The 23,389-nt window shown below is 44.1% G+C and overlaps 1 protein-coding gene across 1 annotated transcript in view; it reads left to right on the plus strand.

Moving 5' to 3' along the window:
- The first annotated feature begins 290 nt into the window (after positions 1-290).
- Positions 291-23,389, plus strand: part of UBXN7 (UBX domain protein 7) — a 485,766-nt gene continuing 462,667 nt past the window's right edge. Inside the window, exon 1 of the mRNA XM_085634185.1 lies at positions 291-520. Coding sequence (XP_085490311.1) covers positions 427-520 — 94 coding nt within the window. The 5' untranslated portion in view covers positions 291-426. The remainder of the gene's footprint in view (positions 521-23,389) is intronic.

Here is a 23,389-nt window from a genome sequence, read left to right on the forward strand (position 1 = left end):
ATTGTACATTATGTATTGTTTTCTGTCCTTTTATGGGTGAAAAAAACGAATAAAGCTGATGATGAAAACAGAAGGCGCCACGACTGGAGCACGGGAGGTTCCAAAATATATATTCCCAAAAAAAAAGTGATGCACGCGGTTTGGTATTTGCGGCCACGCTCGGTATATAATGCCCCACTTTAGTACCTTACAGGTAGTATTTCCACCTAAACATACGTGGAAGTGCAGGGCGATTGAAGAGTGAGTTTTTCGGCGAAGCCACAAGAGACATGCGCAAAGTGCCTGTTTAGGTAAGGCGCACGCGCAAGACAATTTGACCTGCAGGCGAGACGACAGAGAAATGCAGCGCGCGCAATACGATGGCTTGATGTCGGCGCAGTGACGTCAGAGTTGGTGGACGCTGTTTGTTGTGCTTCGGAAGTAAAGATGGCAGCCCGCGGTGGACCCGCAGCTTCATCCGCGCTGGGTGCTGCACCTTCCCACTTTTCAGCTCTCTTGCTTCAGTTTACGGCAATTACAGGTGAGCAAATGATTTACGGGGGGACCTACGCGTGCAACAGGGAGCGGGAAGCAGATAAACAATAGTCTTTTTGAGGAAAAGTATTATTTGAACCCCTAAATAATGAGGTAAATGCGAGCCACGCGGAGAAGCGATGGAGGTGGACTCCTTTTTCTGCCAGATAGGAACGGAGAAACCTCTGGAGTGTCAACAAAGTGGAGGGAGTTTGGGAGAAACTGTTTGTGTTTAGAGGCTAATTGGATGGTTGTTCAGTGGGGAGAAGAGCAACATTTGGTAGGGAGAGGACAGCAGTGAATTTACCCCTGAGGAACCTAATATTTATCTACGGCTAAGTTGGCTTTCTTGCCAATGTCTCGGTTCGAGTGCTACAATTCCAAATTCCCCTAAAATTCCAATTTCTATCAAAACCTAACTTGCTTTCCAAAATGTGTAGACATTACAAATAGTATTCTTACTACGTATACGTGTCTATATTTCTGTGTTGTGCTCGCAATGTAACATTCTAGCTCCTCATTTTGTCACACAACTATGCAGTGGCTTGGGACAATTTTCAGAGTTCGGGGATTATGTGGTAGGGTTTCTGCCATTCACAGTGGGCACACTTTCCCTTGAACTTGTCTCCTGGGGTGTCCACTAAATTTGCATCAGACCTGTAGTTTCAGTGCAAAGCTGGCCCGGCACAGAATCAGTAATGTGTGGAAATCAGGATTCACTGCATATTTTTTTGCGCATCCCCAAATAAAGTGTCCTGCCCTGTTCGTATTAAAATCCTTGTTTCCCACCACACTTCTAAATGACAAAAACTTGCCTAATTCTTACTTTCCTTGCTACTGATATATTTTGAAATATGTGTTTAGTTAATTTACAGGCATTTACATTTGTTGTTAGTTACAAAACGTTTGACAACTTGCAGTCTTTCCATTCATGTCCCTTGGATCACAGCAAGATTGCCAGTTGGTTCACGTTGTAAATTTCCCTCACCATGCAGTTAGAGAAAGGAAAAAAAAGTAAACCGCAAACGCTATGTTAAAAGAATAAGTAGCAGCTTGTCAGAAGACTATGTCTGATATTTGACCACCTTGTTTCAAAACACAGCATATCCATTAGGACAAAAATAATTTGTAAAGGCCTCTTTATTGCTCCTTCGCCTCCCGACCTTCTGCAATTGTTTTTGGAGGGTGCCTGCTGCACCCCTTCTTCCAGTGCCCATTGTGCTGTGTTTCTTATTTGATGACATTACTCTTAAAGAATATATAGCATACTGCTACTGTACACTTGCATCATAGTGCTATGTCACGAGAAGGTCACTGGCTCAAAGGCAGTGCTGAAAAGGGAGAATAGGATCACTCTGGGATTCCATTCAGTGGTGTACAATTCCCAGCTCAATGGACTTGTATTGTTTTTATTTATTTTCATTTTGTCCAGAGGGCAAGTAGGCCTGCCTCAACCCCTGCAACCCTTTTACTTCCAGTTTTCAGTACCACAATATGGTTGTGAAACGAGTATTGCCTGCCGCTCGGGCAGTATTTATATCCATGTGTATAAGATGTTTACATTTGTATATACAAGTAATTAATGGCAAAAGCATGCAGTGATAGTGGCCCGTGCTCTGGGATGTTGACATATGGGGGCCCGTCTTGAAATTCTTTTGTCATAAAGTAAAAGAAAAGCCATTACAAAACGGCCGCACGTGTGTCCGTTGTAATGTGATCGGTGGTATTCCTGTTTTTCTTGCCTAAAGCAGCATCCTCAGGGCAGCAGTTTGTAAATGTAAAATTGTTACTTTTGAACCATGTCGTAATTAGTGAGTTATTAACTTTCTCTAAAGTATTTCAGTACTAGAGTTAGAATGGTAAATAAGCTTCCTGGACGGTTTTCCAGAAAATTGTAGTTTCCTCATATTTCAGGACTAGAGTCTGAGTAGTAAATTTAACCTCCCAGTGTCTGTCGCACCCTCTGTTGTCATGAGGGTGTAATTAAATTGCCGGATTTGGGTTAAGCTATACTGGAATAGATTTTGAAGGCCATTTCAAGATGGACCCTTAGCAGTGCCATTTTGGGATCTGGGGCACCGCAATCAGCTGGTGCGGCTGAGCTGCCTACTCCTTGCAAAAGTAAATAAAAATAAAATGTTTACGCACGAAAAGAAGCTAGTTAAGAGACCTTAGCCCAACAGTCATGCAGTCTGTCAAAAATAGTATTTATCTATCCCATGGTCTTTAAACAGGAAAATCAATTTATACAATATTAAATAATAGATACACCGATTCGTTTTACATTAAAATAGATTGCCACATGCACCATAAATACCTAATATCGCAATCCGGAAGAGTGCTCTATAAAATACTTTAAAAGTTACTTTATATATTAAAAAATAAAAATGTGCCTCAAATACTATGTATGCCTAAGAGTGCTACCACTGGATTCCTTGATGTTCGTCTTAAAATTGGGATAATAATTCCCTCACAGTAGCTATACATTTCCCCAAGGCACAAATCACATCCAGTAATCTCATATCAGTTAAGAGCCGCTGCTTGCATGCGATCAAGAATACCATACTTTAAAAAGAGTGGCTTTGGAACATTTTTTTGTATCGTCAGCACCCTCATACAGCCCAAAATGATATGCAGACAATCGCATTTGGCTGTTAACCGACAAGTGCAGCCCTGTGCATCAATCATTGCCATTTCGTATCTTTAGTATCTCCTATCTAAGCTTGGGGTTGGGTAATGCCTCTATGTACGGGAACCATTCTTCAATTACTAAATGTACTGAATTGAGATACTTTACGTGTGCTAAGGATTGTTTCGAATATTCTGTATTATAGCCTAGGCTGCAGATTAGGAGCGGTGGGTGGTTCTCTCCTCCTTGTAGCACCGTCCCAATACTGTGCTGATCTATCCAATTTTAGTGAATATTTCTTACCTCCATTCTTCATCTTGCCATGAGTCATATAAGAATTTGGTGTATGACTTGCCCCTTAAATACCTCATGTCTTCATCTCTGGTTACCTTTAATGTTCAAGTTTGAAGCTCTCTCTTTGTAGTCTTGATTGCTAGGTCTTGTCTATCTATATGCAGCCCTAATCTCCTGCATGTGTCTCCTGGATTTTCTCTAACTCCCATGGCCCAATGCAGTTCACTATATGTGATCTAAATTTTAGGTCACACCTAGCAGCGCACATGGGCTGCTCTGCCAGGCATGCTGTATCTCTTCTATGATAAAGAAGATAGCAGCGGTGATGCACTCAGTTTATGAATATTGAACTTAATATTCTACACCATATAAATAGTTATCAAAATCGGTGTGCGCCTGCTGTGGTGGTTCCACCGTGCCACCTATTCACTAAGAGAAAACGAATAAGACTAAAGTCTTAAACAGAAAGCTTTCTGTTTAAGACTTTAGTCTTATTCGTTTTGTGTCCCTTCTATGGGCATTGATCATGCCCCTCACTCCCCAAGGGTCCCTTTATGTGCTTGTCTAAATTCGCTTCCTTTGTGTGGCTAATTTTCACATTTGATCCTCCATTCAGTGGGTGGTTCCTGTCGACTGGCCCTGTTACTTGGATTATTTGCCTTCTGACCATTTAAGTAGGTTTGATGCGCTTCTTTTTGTTTTCCCTCGGCTTGCGGTGTCGTGGCACCTCACCCACCTCCAGCCCGTCAACACTCGTATTGAATTCATTAATGATATGTGGTACATGTCCCACACACTGCAGCTTAGAAAGAATTTCTGTTTAATAACACTAAATGCTCCTCCCTTTCCCTCTACCTCATTTCGTTTACTTTCACCTTGCTCCTCCTCCTCTTTGCGTACCAACCCTCCGCAGCCACCTTCTTTCTTCAGATTGCTTTGGTAACATAAAAAGCCATCGCGGATGCTTCAAGCCTGTGCTATAAACTGCTGCCTGACTGGATGCTGGATCCTTTTTGTTTCCCCCTGAGTGTGGCTCCAGAGTCTGCAGAGCCTGCTGTATTTGCTTGAGAGGTCTGGGATCTTTCTACTTTGGGCTCGCTTTCGTTTGAGAGACTCGTTCACCGGTCAAAGGGAAACCATGGAGGACGACAGGCAGACAAAACCTTTAGAACTTTTAAAGTTGTAGCACTGCGGCGACTACATATACATATGCGGACAAGCAGTTATGAGAATAACCCTTTGATTAACCCTCCTCCGCCGGCTCAGCTGACTGCCGCAGACTGCCAACGGCACGACTTTCCTTGCTTGCCCCGTTACCCTTTGGGGTGTGCTAAATGACTGATGCCTCACCAGTTCCTCAGACGCCCTGACCTGCTGCAACGGAGAATTAGGAGGGTTGGAGGTGCGCATTGCTGCACACCTTCGCATCTATCCTCCCCAGCCTGTGGCACCTGACTGCCCCTCAGCGACAAAGCTGGTCTGCCATGTCCCCTTGATGCCTGGACAGTGCTGGGAAAAACCCGCCCCGTCCAGGACAGATACACCATCTACAGCTTGGCAAAATTCCCTGCGCAGCGGAAGCCCTACCAGTGGGCCAGTTGCGGGGGCAGGGCTAGTGGCGGGGGCACTCGGACATATCTTGGTCGTATATTTCTGAAATCACCCACCAGATATGGCAACTTGACGCGTGGCAGTATACACTTATAATGTCCTTTTTCCGCATTGCTTTCTTGCTCCGATCATTTGGCTCCAACACTGATTCTACAAATGCTATTGTCCTGCCGATATGTTATGCTTGTTGATTTTATGTTATTGGTTTTGCAATTGTCATTCACTTCAATACATCACGCCTGCTGTATTTTTGGTATTCATTACTGGCACATAACTATGTAACATGCTAGGCTCTGCCCATACTCTTCGTGTTCATTTCCCGCAAACACTTACAGATTATTTGTACAGCCTCATTTCAAATAGACTCTCCTTCCCTCACTTTACCACAGTGTAACATTTTTATCGTTGTATTGTATTCACGTCCCTCTATCTATTCTTATTTTATATGAAACACATGTAAACGCTTTGATTTCCTTTCTGTGCACAGCCAATATGTGTGTGCCTAACCTTGTAAGGGTGTTTACCCCATGTGTAACTCCTGTAATCTCTACTTCTAACCATGTGAAACGCTCGGATGCCCTCGGGTCAAGTTGGAGCTATATAAAACTCTATAAAATATATATTTGTGGTGTGTTAATTTATCGTGTTGTTTTTGGGCAACTAATGCCAAAGCGCTAGTTAATGTAGCTTTTCTCAATGCAACCATATGGTTGGGTAGGGTAGAGCACAGCATTAATTTGAAATTACATGCTTCATTTGTGGTCCCTTTTTTAAGCATTGTTTGATTTGTAGCGTTCTTCATTCACATTTTAAAACGTATAAACTTCTCTGTTCAAGTGCCTTGTGCACACTACGTTTCTCTTCATCCATCATCGCTTAAAGTAAATATGTGCTGTAATAGGGACGTAATGACGATTGTGCTGCCAAATGAATATTTTGGTGATGAGCTAGTGCGGTGTATGTGTGTGTGTGTGTGTGTATATGTATGTATGTATGTATGTATATATATATATATATATATATATATATATATATATATATACAAACACATCCACGGAGGGCTCTGAAACGGTGTTCACAGTAGGGTGAAGCTTCTGTCCCTTATTTATCAAGTTACGTTTTATGATCCGTTGTAAACTTTCCTCACAGGAAGTTTATAGCAGATGAAGGCTGTGTCCTTTCCCAATATTAACATGCTGCGATGGACAGGCTACACACTTATATGGTCCCAAAGGCTAGACCAATTGCATTGAAAATGCTTTTTATAGTGTGTCACTACCTTTTTGTCTATTGCTCGTTAGGCGAAACTGGAATCTCACCACCTCTGCATCAGGTAAGTGGCTCCATAAGGGTACGTCTGTTTCCATGCTTATGGCCTGTATCATTGACTTGAGTAATTACAACAGGCTTTTTAGACATTTAACCTCATAGTACTCCTAATCCCACTTCCATTTAACAGTTCAACACCATGGTGGAATTATGGGCGAGCCATATGCATTTAACACCGGTCTTAAAGCCATACCACCATAATACTCATTGAATTTTTTGAGACCACTGACCAAGGCCAATGCTCTTGTTAGGTCGAGCCTATCGGCAGCCTGCATGCGCTGCTTGCTCTGCGAGGCATGCTGTAGTTGAGTATGCACTGGAAGCCTACCCACTCTCCGCCCATATTTGTCATTGGCTTGTGTCATTGTCCTTCGTAAATGCTTACTTCTGATTCGTAAATAGGCTTGTTAGTCCCTTCTGGGTACGGCCTTGTCTGCATTTGTTACCTCCCATAACGACTGGACCTTTTACTTGGCTGCTTTATTTAGTGGGTGAGCACTATTTTGTTTATTGGCATTGATGGGGACAATGGCAGCTGCTTTATTGTATTTGCAGTGCACCCACATAGGACAATGGTGGCCGCTTTACTTATAAAGCGCTATGCCGCTCTAAATTGCATGCTGAGCTCGGCAACCCGCTATAGGTACACCATGCTCAGTTTCACATTTTATTTTAAAACTTTCATGTTGAGCGCTGTGTCCTCTTCAGGGACACCACGCTCCTGTTTATTTACTTACTTTTGACTGCACTTGGAATGTGGCGACCTCTCGAAATCCAATTGAGACTCCCTGAAATCGTACGGTATCTGTTGCGCAGGTGTTAACACCGCGTGCAGGCGAATGGGAAGTTACCATTGCGGTGCAATGCAGCCTGTGGGACACTAGCAGAATGGCCCGAAATATGCGTTCCTTGTAGTTAATTAACTGATGTAGTAACTTGAATTGTACTGAAACTTTCAGGACTACCCTCAGCAGAGGCTGCTGATCTCTTGTGTGCAGTGACGCCGGTTTGTATCAAACCAGCAGGTTTTAAAACACTCAGTCAGTGACTGAAAAGCTGGGCTCCCGAGTGTGGAAGTGAAAGTAGGAAATTGAGCACTCTGGAGTAGGTTATGTGGCTAGATACATTTTTCAACAGTAAGTGACGGTGCATGCACCTGCGTTTTACTTTTCTTTTGTGCGGAGTGCCCAGGCTGTACAGCTAGTGACCACCTCTGTGTATGCTCCAACGTTGCTGTGACTTGGGTTTGCGGAGAGCTGCCTTGGCAGCGGCTTTCCCCTGAATGTCCACTACATTACGTGGTCATTTCGAGGGCTTCAGTCTGACGGAGGCGCTGTATACCACTGCTTTCACAGACTTCATTTTAATCATAGTTCGCTTCTGTATGGCTTCTGTCCCCCAGGAGCACACGCACGTTGGAGTGAAATGACCGGAGCTCTGCGTGTCGTGTGAGACTCGCGCCCGTGAGTTGTTTCTGTTCTTTCTCTTTTGCTCGCACTTTGAGCTATGGGGTCGGTACATTGTCCCCCACATTTGATGTTTAGTGTTCACTGGAGACTGGACCACCAGCGTAGGTGGGGATGTGCTGGGCTCACTCTGCTCTCAAGCTGAACTGCTACCTAACAAGGTATCCAAATGTTGATTCACCCGCCCCTTGCGTTTCTGCCATCGGCACCGGGCTTTGCAGCTTTCCTGCCACTGGCAGCCATGACAGCGCGTGATACAGCTTCCCAGACTAGGAACAATTGGTCTTCCAGTGGTTGCCAGAAGAGCGCTGCAGCAAAAATACTCTGCGCTTTTGGCTCGTGAGAAGCGTCAAAGCTGTCGTGCCGGCTATCCCCGACGCATGCCCTGTACACAGGCGGACTACGGTGACCTGGAAGTGACAGAAAACATAACCGTGACTTCAGCCACAGTTCAGGGCTTTTGCTGCTGCCCTTAGCGTGCCCCTGGCGCCCTTTGTGATGCAAGTAGAGCTCCCCACCAAGGGCCTCAACAGAAATACAAATATTTCTTGATTACTCAAAGTAGGTTAACTATTTGGTGCCACTAAATGCACGGAACCATTCCCGCCTCAAAGTATGCAAAAATAACCGAGTTGTGGGATTTTTTTTTTTTGTTTGTTATTTTCCCCCCTGCTGAAGTGTTTTTCAAACGAGTTTTTACTTTACTAATGGGGAGTGATTTATCTCCATGAAACACGTACCATGTATTTGTGCTTTTCATTTGGCTGCTGTTACATCATACCTGTTTTGATTTCACTAAAATTATATGTATAAAACACCTACGCAGGCTTTTAGCCAGCATTTTCATCCTTTACTCTGGTGATGTCATTCACATTTTTCTTCAGCCCACTACACCAATCAGTATCTGCCACTGAGCCTGCCCACCATAATGCTCTTTCACCAGGGGCACGTCTGCACAACAATTATTCTTTCAGTTGTTGGGTACTGATATGGCATTGTATGCTTTTTGAGACACAAAAATGTTTGCTTGCAGCCATTAATTATACCGATGATGGCACAATATCTTGCCTAACAAAAAGTTAAAAAAAAAAAAATCATGGTACAACAAGCTTTGATAAAACTATAAATGTGTTTAGCAACACTGCCAATACTAGTTTCACAGCCGGCCTTTGCTAAGATAGCACCTAGGGCGTGGTAGGAGAAAAATTTGGCGCACTTGTGTGGTGAATTAAATGAGGTAGCCCCTTTTGTATTCACAGGTCATTACCTCGAGGAGAAGGGACTGACACCTGAACACAGACATACCTGAAACTCCCCCAGCTCACTTAAATCCACTGGAAGCTTAGCTGTCTCACGCAGATGATGGTTTTATTGATGTCAGAGGGCAGGAAGGTAGCTAAAGGGCTTGTTGAAAACATCCCGCTGTATAATGAGGGATAAAACCACTTTAACCTTACAGAAACTAACAGGCAATGAACAAGGGTGAAACAAGATCAGAAGGGCGCTGTTGGCATCCCCTTAATGCACACAGCTCATGTGCCCCTCAGAAGATTGACGCCCTCTGCTTAGGTCCAGCTCACCAATTCATCCATGTGGGGGTGAATAGCACTCGTTCTGGCAGTCAGCATGCCATTCTCAGTCCTTCCACTGTTTAGGGCTTTCCCCTTGTTGCTGTCTACCCGCCGGTTCTTGGGAGCTTGGCTCTGCCCGCCCCTCCTTTTCTTCCGTCATGTGAGCACTGCGGTTGTGCCCGAAGCCACGCATTCCACCTGGCGTCTGAGCGCACCTAGGAAGTCATCTTGGGCGGCGTTCAACGTGGAGCTGCTGCTAGCCTCCAAGCAAACGGGCACGTGGCAGCAACAGCAGCAACTGCCCTGTGACCAGGTGGTGTACAGGGGTGTGGAATTGTTTAAAAAATGTACTTGTCCAGTGGACAGAATTGTGCAGAAAACTACTTGTCCTGCAAAGAAATCTATTTGTCTTACCTGTTCCCTAAACCAATGAAACTGATCGCCAAATGTGTAAGTCTCGAGAGTGCATTTTAGACATCCTAGTGTTTGAAGCAGTGAAGATGCCTCTTGGGAGGACAATGTAAACAAACAGAAAGCATACAGGAATCAGAAATTACACTTTACCCAGTGCTCAAAGCAGCTATAACCAAACCGGTATCTAAAAATATCTGAGACCCAGACAGGAGTCAGAGGTGGATTTGAATATGATCCTTGACAATGTCTATATATGAGTGCCCTGCACAGTGAACCACGACTTTCCTAGCTCTCCTGGGAAGGGCAGAAGACAACTTCCTTTTTTAGGGGTTGGTTCTGCAGATTTCAGCCAACCTAGATCAAAGAATCATCTATCAAAATGTGTGAGCTTTTCACTTGTACAAATTGGACACTGTGACATTTTGTTATGAAAACTCCTGCAGCCAATTTGGGGCGGAGGTACATTTAGGCCTGTTCTGTAAAAGTATCTCAACATTCCCAAAGGGAACACAGACCGTTCTAGAAATATTATTGTGGTGTGCATGAGTCATTTGCGATACTGGTTGGCCGGTCAGTAATATCTTCAACCAGCCCAAAACCCAATTTATGTTAAAGAGTATTATTAGAGTATCAGACACTCTTGAAAGAGATCGCAGATTGACAACCCAAGAGGTCTTAAGTAGAGGCCAAGGGCTAACTGCCATGCACCTGCTAGTTATATGGAACTGGCACAAGGAAAGTTCATATTCTGAATTGCTTATCTAAAATGGATGATATTGAGACCAAGCAAGTACCATTACTTCACTTATGGATATTGTTAGTTTCAGCACCCTAAGGTACAAGCTGCAGAAATTTGTGCCAGTGAAAGTAAGCTGGTATGTGTATACTGTGACAGTGATTGACTGCATTGATTGACAACTTAATGTTCCCTTTGGATGGTGGCATGCTTCTGCAGCAGACTTGTGATAGAAATGTAACCATGAGAAAAGCTGTGGTGTTAAGCTTTATGGAAAACTCCGAGGTGCTTTCAGTAGGCCAGGAACAGAAGTGGTTAGCACTTGCTGACACAGTAATTTAGTAATTTTCCAGTCAGGACAGTCTGTCCTCAAATAATGATTGATTGACAGAGATTGTTGACAAAAATATTGTGTTCTAAAGATATTTCACAAAAATATTGCTCCATTGGGTCCACCATATGCAGATCACTCTGAGGTCAGAGGGTGGAAGGTTGCTTACTTTTTGCTTCCATGTGGCAAAGTCTTGGAATTTCCATTTCAGAGAAATGCCAGTTACATTTGTCCATTGATAAAGTGGGTTCTGGCTTGATCTACTAGTAAAAATCATGTATGCAGTGTTATCGGATCCCAAACGTGTTGTTAATCTGGAAAGGTCCGCTTTCAAGATCTGGAACCCGAAAGACTTGCATTGTTTAATAAATTACATTGTGGTATAAGCAGACACCCATGAAGAAACATGAATAAGGTGACTGGCAGGACAAATCTAGCACAAAAAAACTCAGGGGCCTGATGACAAAAGCCATAAGAATTAACTTGTTTGTTTTCAAAACTTTCCCCATCTTTTCAAATGGAGGCTTGAGAGTACTATAGCAAATTGTGGGGACATTTTGAAAGGGTCTTGGGTGCAGACCCAGAAGATTTTGACCAGAAACAACAACTTATGCATAGTTTTTACTTTGTGCTATCCAGATGTGCTCAACCATCATTTTGTCCCAGAAAGCCATCTCACAAGTCTGCAGATAGAAAGGAAGGAGAGGTTATGGAATAGGGTAAAAAAAAAAAATCAACGGCAACTTAAAGAAAGGGTGACGTAGGTGGGTGTTGAAAAGAAAACCTAAAAAGTCAGAGAGATGGGAAGAGTGGAGATTTAAGGACATATGCAAAAGAGGAATGGAAAAATAGGAGGAAAATAATGAACTTGCAGTAGGCGTGACAGTCACCTTGATCATGAGGTTAATATGGAGGTGGCTGCACCAGTATTCAGCCTCCAAAAATGCATAATGTCCCCAGTATTTGATTGGTACTTCACTAAACTGTAGGTGTCTCCCTCAGAACAGCAGCCATCTAAAAAGTCAGAGACTACAGAGGCAAGTGTTGCACCTGTGCACTGTACACAAGAAGTTTAAAAGGAAGCACCTGTCCGTGTCCTCCAGGTGTAACGTGTTCTAGGCATGCCCTGACACCAGAACATGGGATACCGCTGCCATCACGTGTATGACAGAAGTGACAACACTTACAAACATTCACATCAACATTACTTGGGCTCTAGAGCTGGAAAAGGTGTCACAATGGGAGTCGGTGATGACCTAGAGGTTACATGGAGAGCCAGTGATGTATTGAAGGTGTGCAGGGTGAGTTACAGAGGGAAGCAGTGATGTCCTGAGGGAGGAGTTACACAGGGTGGCAGTGATATAACTGGGTGAGCTGGAGGTGTTGCAGAGGAAGGCAGTGATGCACTTGACAGGGGCTACAGTGGGAACCCAGCTCCCACAGCCGCGTGGCCTGCTAGTCAGCAGCCGCCAACCAAGGCCCCCTACCTCTCATAGGATAACATTGAGCCTAACTCTCTCTGCACCCGGTCGCCCTTGTGCCGCTGGGGGTGAACAAACTGTACCTACCTGACCCTGGGAGACCCCGGAGTCTATGCCCGGAACCTTAACTCTGCCAGTCGAGTACTTGCATTTAAACCGATAACTCAATTTTCACCATAGGGTAACATTGACTGGCTTTTTCCTGAAATTTCTTCTAAGTGTGGACTTTTCAAAACTTAAAATATTCACCAAAAATCAGCCGAGTAACGAAAACGAAAATATTCACCTGCCCTTAGGTGAGCTCCCAGTGCTGGATCTTGGTGCCCAGCACTGACTCTGAAAACTACTTACAACTGTACTTACCAGTACCCCAATTTTCTTCCATAGGAAATCATTGACTATTTTTCTGTGAAATTTCTTCTAAGTGTCAATTTCTGCAATCTTTAAATATTCTTTAAAAATCGTATAATATCTGAAAACGTCTAGGCACCCAATACTGGATTACAAAAGTAACGAGAACCTACTATACCTGCAATTTGAATTTTCTGCCATAGGGAATCATTGACTGTTTTCTATGACATATTTTCTGTCAACTTTTAAAATAGCAAAATATTGTCTAAAAATCATCACAGTAATTAAGTCGACTTTTATCGCTTGATTTCAAGTACTGACCCAGGACTGAATCTAGGATCCAGTCCTGGAATTCCAAAAGTAATCCTAAAAGTAATCTGTGGCAAATAACATGAAACTTCCATTGAACTCAATGCATTATTGTGTTTAAAATAGTGTTGCCTATTGCAACCACTTGTAACTGTTTACAAAAGTCAATTGCATATTGCAAAAGTATTTATATAAAGCATCTCATTCTGAGAAAGTATATTTTAATTCCAATTGTTAGTTCTAAAATAAAAGAAGCATATGTTTTTGATATATAAACCATAGGCCTAGAGTTCAGTTATTGAGTATGTGAGACCATTTGCTGACTGAGTGTGTACAACAAATGCTTTACACTGTCCTCTGATACTGCCTTACTGCTCAACCAAGCTACCACTTTAGAGAGTAAGGTTATATCTAACTTTAACCTCTGCCAAACCTCTGGGGACTGTGGACTCTGTACACCCTGTACCTATTTGGGAACAGTATATACAGAGCCACTTTCTCACAGCCTGATGACAAAAGCCGGAAGAATTAACTAGTTTGTTTGCAAAAACTTTCCCATCTTTTCAAATGGAGGCTTGAGAGTATGCTAGCAAATTGTGGGGACATTTTGAAAGGGTCTTGGGTGCAGACCCAGAGGATTTTGACCAGAAACAACAACTTATGCATAGTTTTTACTTTGTGCTATCTAGATGTGCTCAACCATCATTTTGTCCCAGAAAGCCATCTCACAAGTCTGCAGATAGACCGAAAGGAAGGAGAGGTTATGGAATAGGGTAAAAAAAAATCAACAGCAACTTAAAGAAAGAGTGACGTAGGTGGGTGTTAAAAAGAAAACCTAAAAAGTCAGAGAGATGGGAAGAGTGGAGATTTGAGGACATTTGCAAAAGAAGAAAGAGGAATGAAAAATAGGATGAAAATAATGAGTTTGCAGTAGGCGTGACAGTCACCTTGATCATGAGGTTAATATGGAGGTGGCAGCACCAATATTCAGCCTCCAAAAATGCATACTGTCCCCAGTATTTGATTGATACTTCACTAAACTGTAGGGGTCTCCCTCAGGACAGCAGCCAGATAACAAGTCAATAGAGACTAGAGGCAAGTGTTGCACCTGTGCACTGTACACCTGTCCGTGTCCTCCAGGTGTAACATGTTCTAGGCATGCCCTGACACCAGAACATGAGATACCACTGCCATTACGGTTATGACAGAAGTGACAACACTTACAAACATTCACATCAACATTAATTGGGCTCTAGAGATGGAAAAGGTGTTACAATGGGAGTCAGTGATGACCAAGAGGTTACATGGAGAGCCAGTGATGTATTGAAGGTGTGCAGGGCGAGTTACAGTGGGAACCACTGATGGCCCGTTAGTTCACAGCGAAAAATGGAAAAGGTGTTAAAGAAGGAACCACTTATGGCTTCAGGGAATGGAATACAACAAAGCTAGGGTTATGCTGATTTTTAAAGAAGAGAGATGGTTTGGGGTTTAACAGAAAAGGGAGAAGAGAAAAACAGCGAACTAGATGTATGGTAGAGGGCCGAAAGAGAAAGGAGGGCAGTAGGGCAGGGAATGGATGGATAGTGGTTTTACCCTGGTAGTTTGAGAGCAAAGGAAGGGAGCAAAAGTTGGCTATAGACGTATAAGGATTCAAATAAAAAGCAAGAAAAGAAAGGGGACTTTGGGGTAAGAAACACAGCATGGGGGCAAGACTGGGTCACAATGGGAAACTGGGCCAATGGCAGAGACTTTAGACACAGCAAGGGAAAATAAATGAGTTGAAAAGGGAATTAGAAAAACTGCAGTTTTTAGACTGCAAACAGGAGAAGGAAAGGGTGGTAGACATAGCTTGTGGTGGCTGGGATGTTACGTAGCAAGTAGAGGAGGTTCTATAGTTGGTACTTTTGTCGCTCATGCTCGCTGACACACAGCATAAGTACACATTCAATTGCTTCTACTACCTCTTCTGGGAGGTTTGCAAAGTTAGTTGTTTCTGCTTTATGCAGCTTCTAACTGGAACTTTTCGATGTAGTGTATTTACTTGTTTTGCGTGTGATTTACTTTCCAGCAGAAAAAAAACGTCCTTCCTGACTGCCTGGGATTAAGAGCCTTGGATCTGTGGTCGCATATCATGTTCAGCTCCATTGCAAGATGTAGCTGAGAAAGAGAATCTGGGGCACTAGAGGCAGATTTCTTTGGACACACTTATCTTCTCAACCGAGTTTACTTTCCTATCTATTCTTAAGAAGCTCTTTTCTGTGCACTGCATAAACACACTGTCCTGCCATACATGCTGCTTTAACAATTTACCCCCCAGTATATTTGAAGCACATTTCTGCCTAATGTAGGCACACAATACACCAGGCTCTTATTGAAATGTGGCTTACTTATGGGCTGCCATATGAGGGTGCGGAGCCTCCAACCTCTAATCACAACCACTTAACTACATTGTGTGATTCTGGGCAAGTGTTAAGTTTTCATGTTCCTTCTGTCCTAATCTTCCAGGATTGGTTGTGCTTAGATAAAGGTGAACCCCTTGTACCTAAGCGCTACCTAAAACAATTATTTATTTTCTAAACCGCATAGGAGCAAGTGATTTGACCACAACTTTAATACTATTTGCATGGACAGTGAGGTCAAAAAGAGCTTTCAGAGACTTGCTTGCCATAAATTAGATAAAATATGTGTTATTGGGACGCCTGTGGGAATGCACGTCTTCAGTGAGACTAGAGCTTTAGTCCCTGTGGTCACCTATCCCGCAGCATACATTCTAAATGTATGCCTTTCGTCCTGGCTATAGAAGAGATCACCCTTAGTCTAGCGCCCCAGTGCTTCCCTAAAGTCATGCTTACTGCTGCACAGAAAAGCATTTAAAGTCCCTGACAATTTTCAGTGCAAGATTTTGGTAAAATTATTCAATTGAAATTAAGGCTCAGGGCTTTTAGTTTGTGGTAAATATTTTACTTGCAAACCTGCTTGGAAAGGCAAATTATGTTTTGCACCTTCTAATTTATTCTTTCAGCCTCTCATTCCCGTATGTTGAAGGGACAAGTGGAGAAGATCTAGTTTTCTAGGTAGAAGGCACTGGCAAGAGGCAGGACCAGATAAGCCATGAGGAGCGAAAAAAAGAAAGCCTAGTGCCGGTACCGGGTAAGACGTGAGTGGCTCATGGAAAGGGAAGTAACGGCCGTTGGGCCAGGAGGCTGCATGAGAGCCATAGGGAAAGTAAGAAGCTTTAATGTAGACCCTGTTTGAAACATGAGATGCCCAGGGTGGGGAGCAGGGGCTGCAGGTGAGGCTGGGGGGGGGGGGTGTTAGGGGGGGGGAGGGTGGGGGGAGGAAGCACAGCACCAGATAAGTGCAGAGGGAAAACAATGTGTGAAGGGAGTGGCTTGTGATTCACGGCAGGCCACAAATGCGAGTGAGTGGGAAGTGACCTGGGGGCTGTTTCTGAGAGGCCCAAGGGCAGCACATCCGAAGGGTGAACAAAGACCCCAGGAGAGAGCAGGGTCCGCCAGGCTCTTACCTGCCGATGCTGTGGCTGTTCTTGGACTGCAGAAGCTGCGTCATGTTTCCCTCTTGTTTTAAGGAATGAAAGGGCCAGAAGAGGATCCCCGAAGCCACAAGAAAGATTCGTGGAGATAGACAAAAACCTCGACAGCGCTGTGCAATTTCTGCATGGAGCCTGCCAATTTAAACGTACTCTTATTCGTTGGAGACTATTTGTCCTAACAGCCTGAGCAGCTGACTTTGGAGCTGGGGAACCAAGTTCGGTTCGCAGTGTCTGTTCAACATCCTGGGAGTCAGAACAAATCTTTTAATCTCAACCGTGCCTACAGCAATAAAATATGAATGCCTCCTTGTGTAATGTGACTGGCTCTTCTATAAAGCACTTTGCTTCCTTCAGGTGTCAAAATTTACTATAGTGCATGGTCTACTTGTCCTTAGGACAAAACAGACATTTAAAACTTTTTGCCCTTGCAAGAAATCTAGATGTCTCGGCGATACAAATTCCCCTCCCCTGGGTGTATCCTTTGAACTTTGGTATTGTGCTTATCTATATCTTCCACTGGTATGTGATTTATTAGCTCGTGCCCTGCCCACACTCTGCCTTGTTGGCTGATGGTGACTCCTGTGCTGTGCCTCTGGTGCTGTTGATGTTTTGTTAGTTGAAGGCTGGTAGCATGTCCACGTGACGTTGGCTGGTGGGCTCTGACTTCAAGTTTTTAAGCTTCTTTATTTGAACTTTGCTTCCTCCCGATTAAAAAAAAAAAAAAAAAAAAAAAAAAAAAGATATATATATATATATATATATATATATAACAATTTTTGTATTCTGGTACGAACAGTACACCAGGTTTCTTCCAGTGATTCACAGCAAAGGAACTACTAGCTACCAACAACACTCTTCATCTATGGAATGCTGATGTTTTATTTATTATGCTGTTGTATAATTGTTCTCTCTTCCTCTATTTGGTGCGTGTTTTTGTTTTCATTGTTCTTTTAAAAACTTACAGCAGGCGACATCCGGATTGATTCATTCAATTTACCTTTAGCATTTTCCATCCCGTCCATTAGTACAGACCGCCTCATTATTAGCACATGGGTTCAATAACGTACTCCATCCCAGCCTCCCCTCTTTCCCCTGTGTACCATGCTAAGTCTGCCCTGGTGGACTTGTTAATGTGTGGGGTCCTTTTATTACGGGTAGTGTAGCGGGACTAAGCTTCAGGCTATTTGTCCAGACCCTTGCCTTCCATAACATATTACTCAGTCCGCCTGTCCCGAACCCTATTAAACTTACTTGGGCAACTTCTGCCAGTAAAGACCCCCTCTCTGCCACTATAAACCGGTCGATCCCTGTGATCTATTGCTATTTAGTTAGCTGGTACTTGTTGCCCTTGATATGGGGTGTGGTGGTTGGTGGAGGTGGCATTTAAGTGCCTTCAACTGCCGATCGTGAGGGGGCCCCTAAGGGTCTCCATGCAAATGAGGATTACTGGGGAAAGCAGTAATTCCTCATTTTGACTTTAAAAAAAAATAAAAAAATTCTGCCAGTCTCAACCTGCATTTGGGTAAGTTAAGTATCCTGGTCAACTGCCACAGATCCGCTGGGTTACTGTGGATCTCATATTAGGAGTTTGTGGCGGCATGATAGTTACACAAATACCTGTAACAAGGGCCATAGTATAGGCAGAACTTTGTATTTTTCTATGGGTAAGCATGGAATGTCTTGGTGTATTTAGCAAAGCTGTTTAATATCTCCTTATTTTTAGCAACTTTTACAGTGCCACAAAGTTGCTTTAGAGTGCTGCCACACAGTACAGTCATTCTTCGACGTAGGCATAAGCCTTGCAGCACATAAAGAGATTTTGAGAAACTGCTAAAAGGGCAGCTTTTTAAAGTGAACATTTGGGATCCCCTTGAGATGAGAGCTGTAAGAGTGGGCCATCACTGAAGGTCCTGTATCTATAGTTTTTAATGCAGTCACCTTTTGTGTGTTTCATATACTGCCCTTAGTGGCATTGGTATGCCCAGAGTTTAGTCCCATCCCTGTCTCTGGAACCAAGCTGCACCTGGCTTAGAAGTCCCTAACTAGGGTGAAACTGGTCCTGGGTTGTTTGTGTTCTGGTTCAGGGAGGACGTCGGTCGGCAGTTCGACAGGGACTGTTCATATTGGAGCAGGGTCAAGACTGGTTTGCATATGGGTCCAAACTGAGGTGGCATATTGAGCAAAAGAAGGGTGGGTTAGAGTGCTACCCCGAGCGATTGCCAGTGGTTACACTTATTGCAAGCAGCTTCTTATCACCTTTTGCATGTTGCATACTTTTTAATACATACAAATCGACATGGTTTCAGCTTTTCCCGAAGTGTATTGGTGGGAAAGCCGGTTGAATCGGAGTTGGAATCCAGATTATTTAATAGGAGAAGGCCTGATGGCCCATCCTCTCTGTCTTGCACTTTCTTGTTTCCAGCCATGTGATGCTACTCCTGGTGTTGAATGACGGTTGAGCTTAGTAGCTGGATATTGCAAGGTTATGGAGTTTACTGTTTTGTGGACGGTGCAGCAGGTTTTGTAGTTCTTACTGCAGATACAGAGATCCAGTTGAATTCTTGGACTGTGAGTCATTCTGTCCTATTTTTTTGGATGTTTAATTATGGGAGACGTGATACTGTGTGTGTCTTTTTGTTGGAGTGTTCTAACAGGAAGATGTTTTGTTTTCATAAAGGTGCGACTTGATTAGAGGTTGGACAGTGGGTGTGAAGTCTGATTCCAGCAGATATGCCTGGACATTGTGGAGCAAAGATTTGGTGGCAGGTAGTTTTGTTTGTGTAGTAGGTTGTGAAGATGAGTTTGGGATCTACAAAGAATCTCAGGGATTTGAAGTGTTTGACAATATTTGTAGTGAAGCTCATAAGATTCATGGCTATGATCCAAATGTGCACTCGGAGTTGGCGGTTAACACTAATTTTGTCTTCAAAGGTTTGAGCTCATTCATACTTGCAGGGAGTAGTCCTTTACACATGCAGGTTAATTCTATTGTCTATCTAGGAATAACCACCTCAGCTGCACACAGCATCATCTGTGCCGCAATAGTATTTGACAAAAATTGAAATTTTGTTTAGATGTGACCAACTCGGACAATAAATCAGGGACTCTTCTGGTCGATAAGGCGTTTCAGATGTGAATGAGTATGCAAGTAAAAAAACAATGCGGGCATACAAGTGAAAGATGAGGAAAAGAATGGTAAATGCTAAAAGGATGGATGCGGGAGGTACAGGGGAAGAGTTCTGTAGAGGTGGTACAATAAACCTTTTCCATGATAACCCATATCTGCCAGTGACAAATAAGGTTTCGAGCAGTGTCCATAACCACGGTGTCTTTTTGATTTCTCTACAAGAGCGGTGCTTGAAAACCATTAAATCGAGTCTTGTCACCATGGATGGGCTTTGCTACTTCTTGCATCCTTTTTAGGTCGAGCCTAGCGGCAGCCTGCATGCACTGCTCGCTCTTCGAAGCATGCTGTTTTGGAGTATGCTTTAGCAGCCCCGCCCACTCTACGTCTATATTTGTCTTTGGCTTGTGTCATTGTCCTTTGTAAATGCTGGCTTCTGATTCGTAAATAGGCTTGTTAGTCCCTTCTTGGTAACGCCTTGTCTGCATTTGTTACTTCCCATAACGACTGGATCTTTTACTTGGTTCATTACACTGTCTCCTTTATCTAATGGGTGAGCACTATTTTGTTTATTCACACTGATGGGGACAATGACTGCTGCTTTTTAGGTCTCTCCATGCGTTCGCAGCGCGCATGCGCTGCTCTCTCCATGCGAGGGCTTCTTGGAATCAATACGGTTCCAGAAGTCGTGTCGCTGCCCCGCCTGCAATTTTGATTTGTGCGCGTAGTTTTGCATCATGGATTATGCAAAACACAGTGTAGTGATTGCACTGGAGGCAATAATTACACTGAGGGTTTGCCACCCTGTCCGCTTTTGGCCCCGCCCACCGGGATTGGATCGTTTACTTGCAGAGGGACACGGCCTCCTTCAATTACTCGGTAAGCACTATATAATATTTTTTGGTAAGTTACATGCGTGGGCCGCTTTTATTTTCCGGACTGCAAGCACTATATGTTTTTCTAGTTGTTTTCCCGGCGATTTTTGCACCCACTGTCTGTACATTTTCGCACCTCCCCCGCCCGCACTCCGTGGATTTTCACACCCATCTCCCCCCGCACGCACTCCGCTGTCTGTGCCTTTCCGCCCCCCCCCTCCCCGCCATTGCAAATGCTTGTTAGAAGATGCGTTTGCCGCTTGTGTATAGGAGCCCTTAAGTTATACACTGCCTAGGAAGAACAGCAGCCCGAGAAACTTTTGGCAACCCGAGTTGGCAGTTCCGGTGACAGTGGTCTTCCAGTAATGCAGAAATGAAGCTGAGGAGGGCGGCCCTACTGCCCCTATGGGGCTTGCTCCTAATCCAGATGCGCTTCTGTCGTTTTGCATTATGTTATGAAGTGTGTTTGTTTCATGTGAGCGTTTTGTTTGTAGTAGTGCCTGGAAGGTGGTTCATTGAGGGGGGAGCGCCACTTATTGTTACTCGGACTTTTACAATTCTTTTATGGTCCGTAGTCTTGGGGTTTCTACTTTTCTACCTTTTTTTTGATTCTTTTTTTAATTTGTACTTTTTTGTTTTACGAAGTATTACCTTTGACATTCTTAGTCACGACGACAAATACATGGTCTTTTATCACTTAAAACCAAAAATGTGTACAGTATATCCTAACACAAGGTATGGGCTGACGTCATTGTGGGTCCACTCTTGCGAAAACCACCAGGAAAGCAGGAAGGGTGTTGCTGTTCACAGATATGGGAAGGGGGGTTTCTTACTTTGTACACAATTTCAAGTAGTATTTCACTGAAATTTTGCTTTCGGGACCACATGTGAGATGTCCAGTTCAAGTGGAGTACTGGATCTAGCTCTGTCAGCCGCGTGTAGACTATTGTGTCCAGCCTCAGGTGAATATCTGGAATGCAGTGCCTGGTTCGGTGTTTTGCCCGTTTGGGAGCACAGTGTAGTTTTCTAGGTCTTCGTCATTAGTATTGCGTCCAGCTGTGTAGGCCACCTAAAGTATTCGGCCCAGTTATGAAGTGCACATCTGCAGTTGTATCCACTCCCAAGGTGCACATCGAGTTGTAGGTCACCAGCACTGCGCATGTGCGCCTTCCAAGGGTGAAGGGATATGCACAGCACTCAGTTGTTTTCTGCGACACAGGTGTCCACCGTAGGTCCAAGGGGTTGAGTCCTCACCGGATTGAGATAAAGTCGACACTCGTATACATAGCCACTCTCTTGTGCAATACTGTCTTAGATCCGGCTTTCCGGGCCTACTTTGGACACTGTAATATGTACGATATTCGTTGCATGATTGCAGTGAGAGGAGTGCTTTTACACAACCAGTGAAACAAGGCTGTCTCCCAGGATCAGAGAGCCCTGCTGACTTGTAATGGGGGCTGCTTTCACAATTGTTCCTTCACGTTAAAGACTCGGATTTAAACCCCTGAAATACATTTTTCTTGTGGAATTCGATAAAGCCCGGGCATCGGGCACTCCGTTGTCTGTGGAATTTTGCAGCCCCCCGCCGCAATCCGTTGTCCATGAATTTTCGCTCCTCCCCCCACCCTCACTCCGTGGATTTTCACCAACAGCATCACTGTTGCATGGCTAAACACTTATAAGGTCCCAAAGGCGATACCTATTGGCTATGCCAATGCTTGTTGTATTTGCAGCGCGCCCACACAGGACAATGGCAGGCGCTTTTTTAGGTCTCACCTAGGTAGCGCGCATGCGCTGCTCTAGGGGGGCCTTTAGCCATCGGTCTCCTCCTTTTCAAGTACACTTGTGCTGGCATCCACCTTGCGGGAGCGAGCAGCGAAGCTTATGGATTGAAAACATGGCTCTCGCGCCGCCGCTGCTCGCTCCCGCAAGGCGGATGCCAGCACAAGCACAAGTGCATTTTTCCTGCTCTTTCGCGGCCACACTCCCTCACGCTTGTTTCTTTAATCACGAACACCCTCATAGCTGTGTCACACATTCCCGTGCACGACCGCCTTCAAGGAGTGAGCCTGTCATATCATTCATATTGGTAAGATGCAGCTTTTCAATCTGCATTTTGCACAAGTCCGGGTGATCACTTCAGAACACCTGTAAAGACTCACTACTAACACCGGTAGGATGCACTCGTTTGATCCCGCATTTTCTGAACCTAGGCTACACTTGTATAGCATTGGTACACCAGCAAGATGTGCTCATTTAACTTGCAATTACGAGCACAAGTTTACATTTGAATCTTGATGAGCTTTTTTGGACCGTGTTTTTGAGTATCAGTTATCATTCACGGCACAAGCATACCGGCAAGACACTCGCCCAACTGGCATTCATTAGCACAAAGCCACATTAACAAACTCATTTTCTTGGGCACTTTTTGTGTAAATGTTTTGCACCCATTTTTTTTACCTTGTTTTTTTAGCATAGGCGTACCGACTGACACTCACCCAACCCGTATTTATGAGCATAAAGTTACAGCACCACTCCTGGGCTTGTTTATTTTGCGGTGCTTCAGAGGCCAGGTGTCTGGGATTGTCTCGAGCCAACCCTAATGGCGCCTCAGGCTCTGGATTTGCCCACGGCCTGACTTGTATTTGAACATCGCCATTAACATAATGGCTGCTTACTCAGTCGTGCGGGCAATGTTCAGCCACAATGAACCCAGATCTCGCTGGGTTCTGCGGCGCTTGGTGTTTGCAGTTTTCCAGAATTTAATGTGAACCATGCTAGCGGCTCTCAGCCGAGGCCGGG

This window comes from Triturus cristatus, chromosome 11 (genome assembly GCF_964204655.1).
Source record: "Triturus cristatus chromosome 11, aTriCri1.1, whole genome shotgun sequence".
Lineage (NCBI taxonomy): Eukaryota > Metazoa > Chordata > Amphibia > Caudata > Salamandridae > Triturus > Triturus cristatus.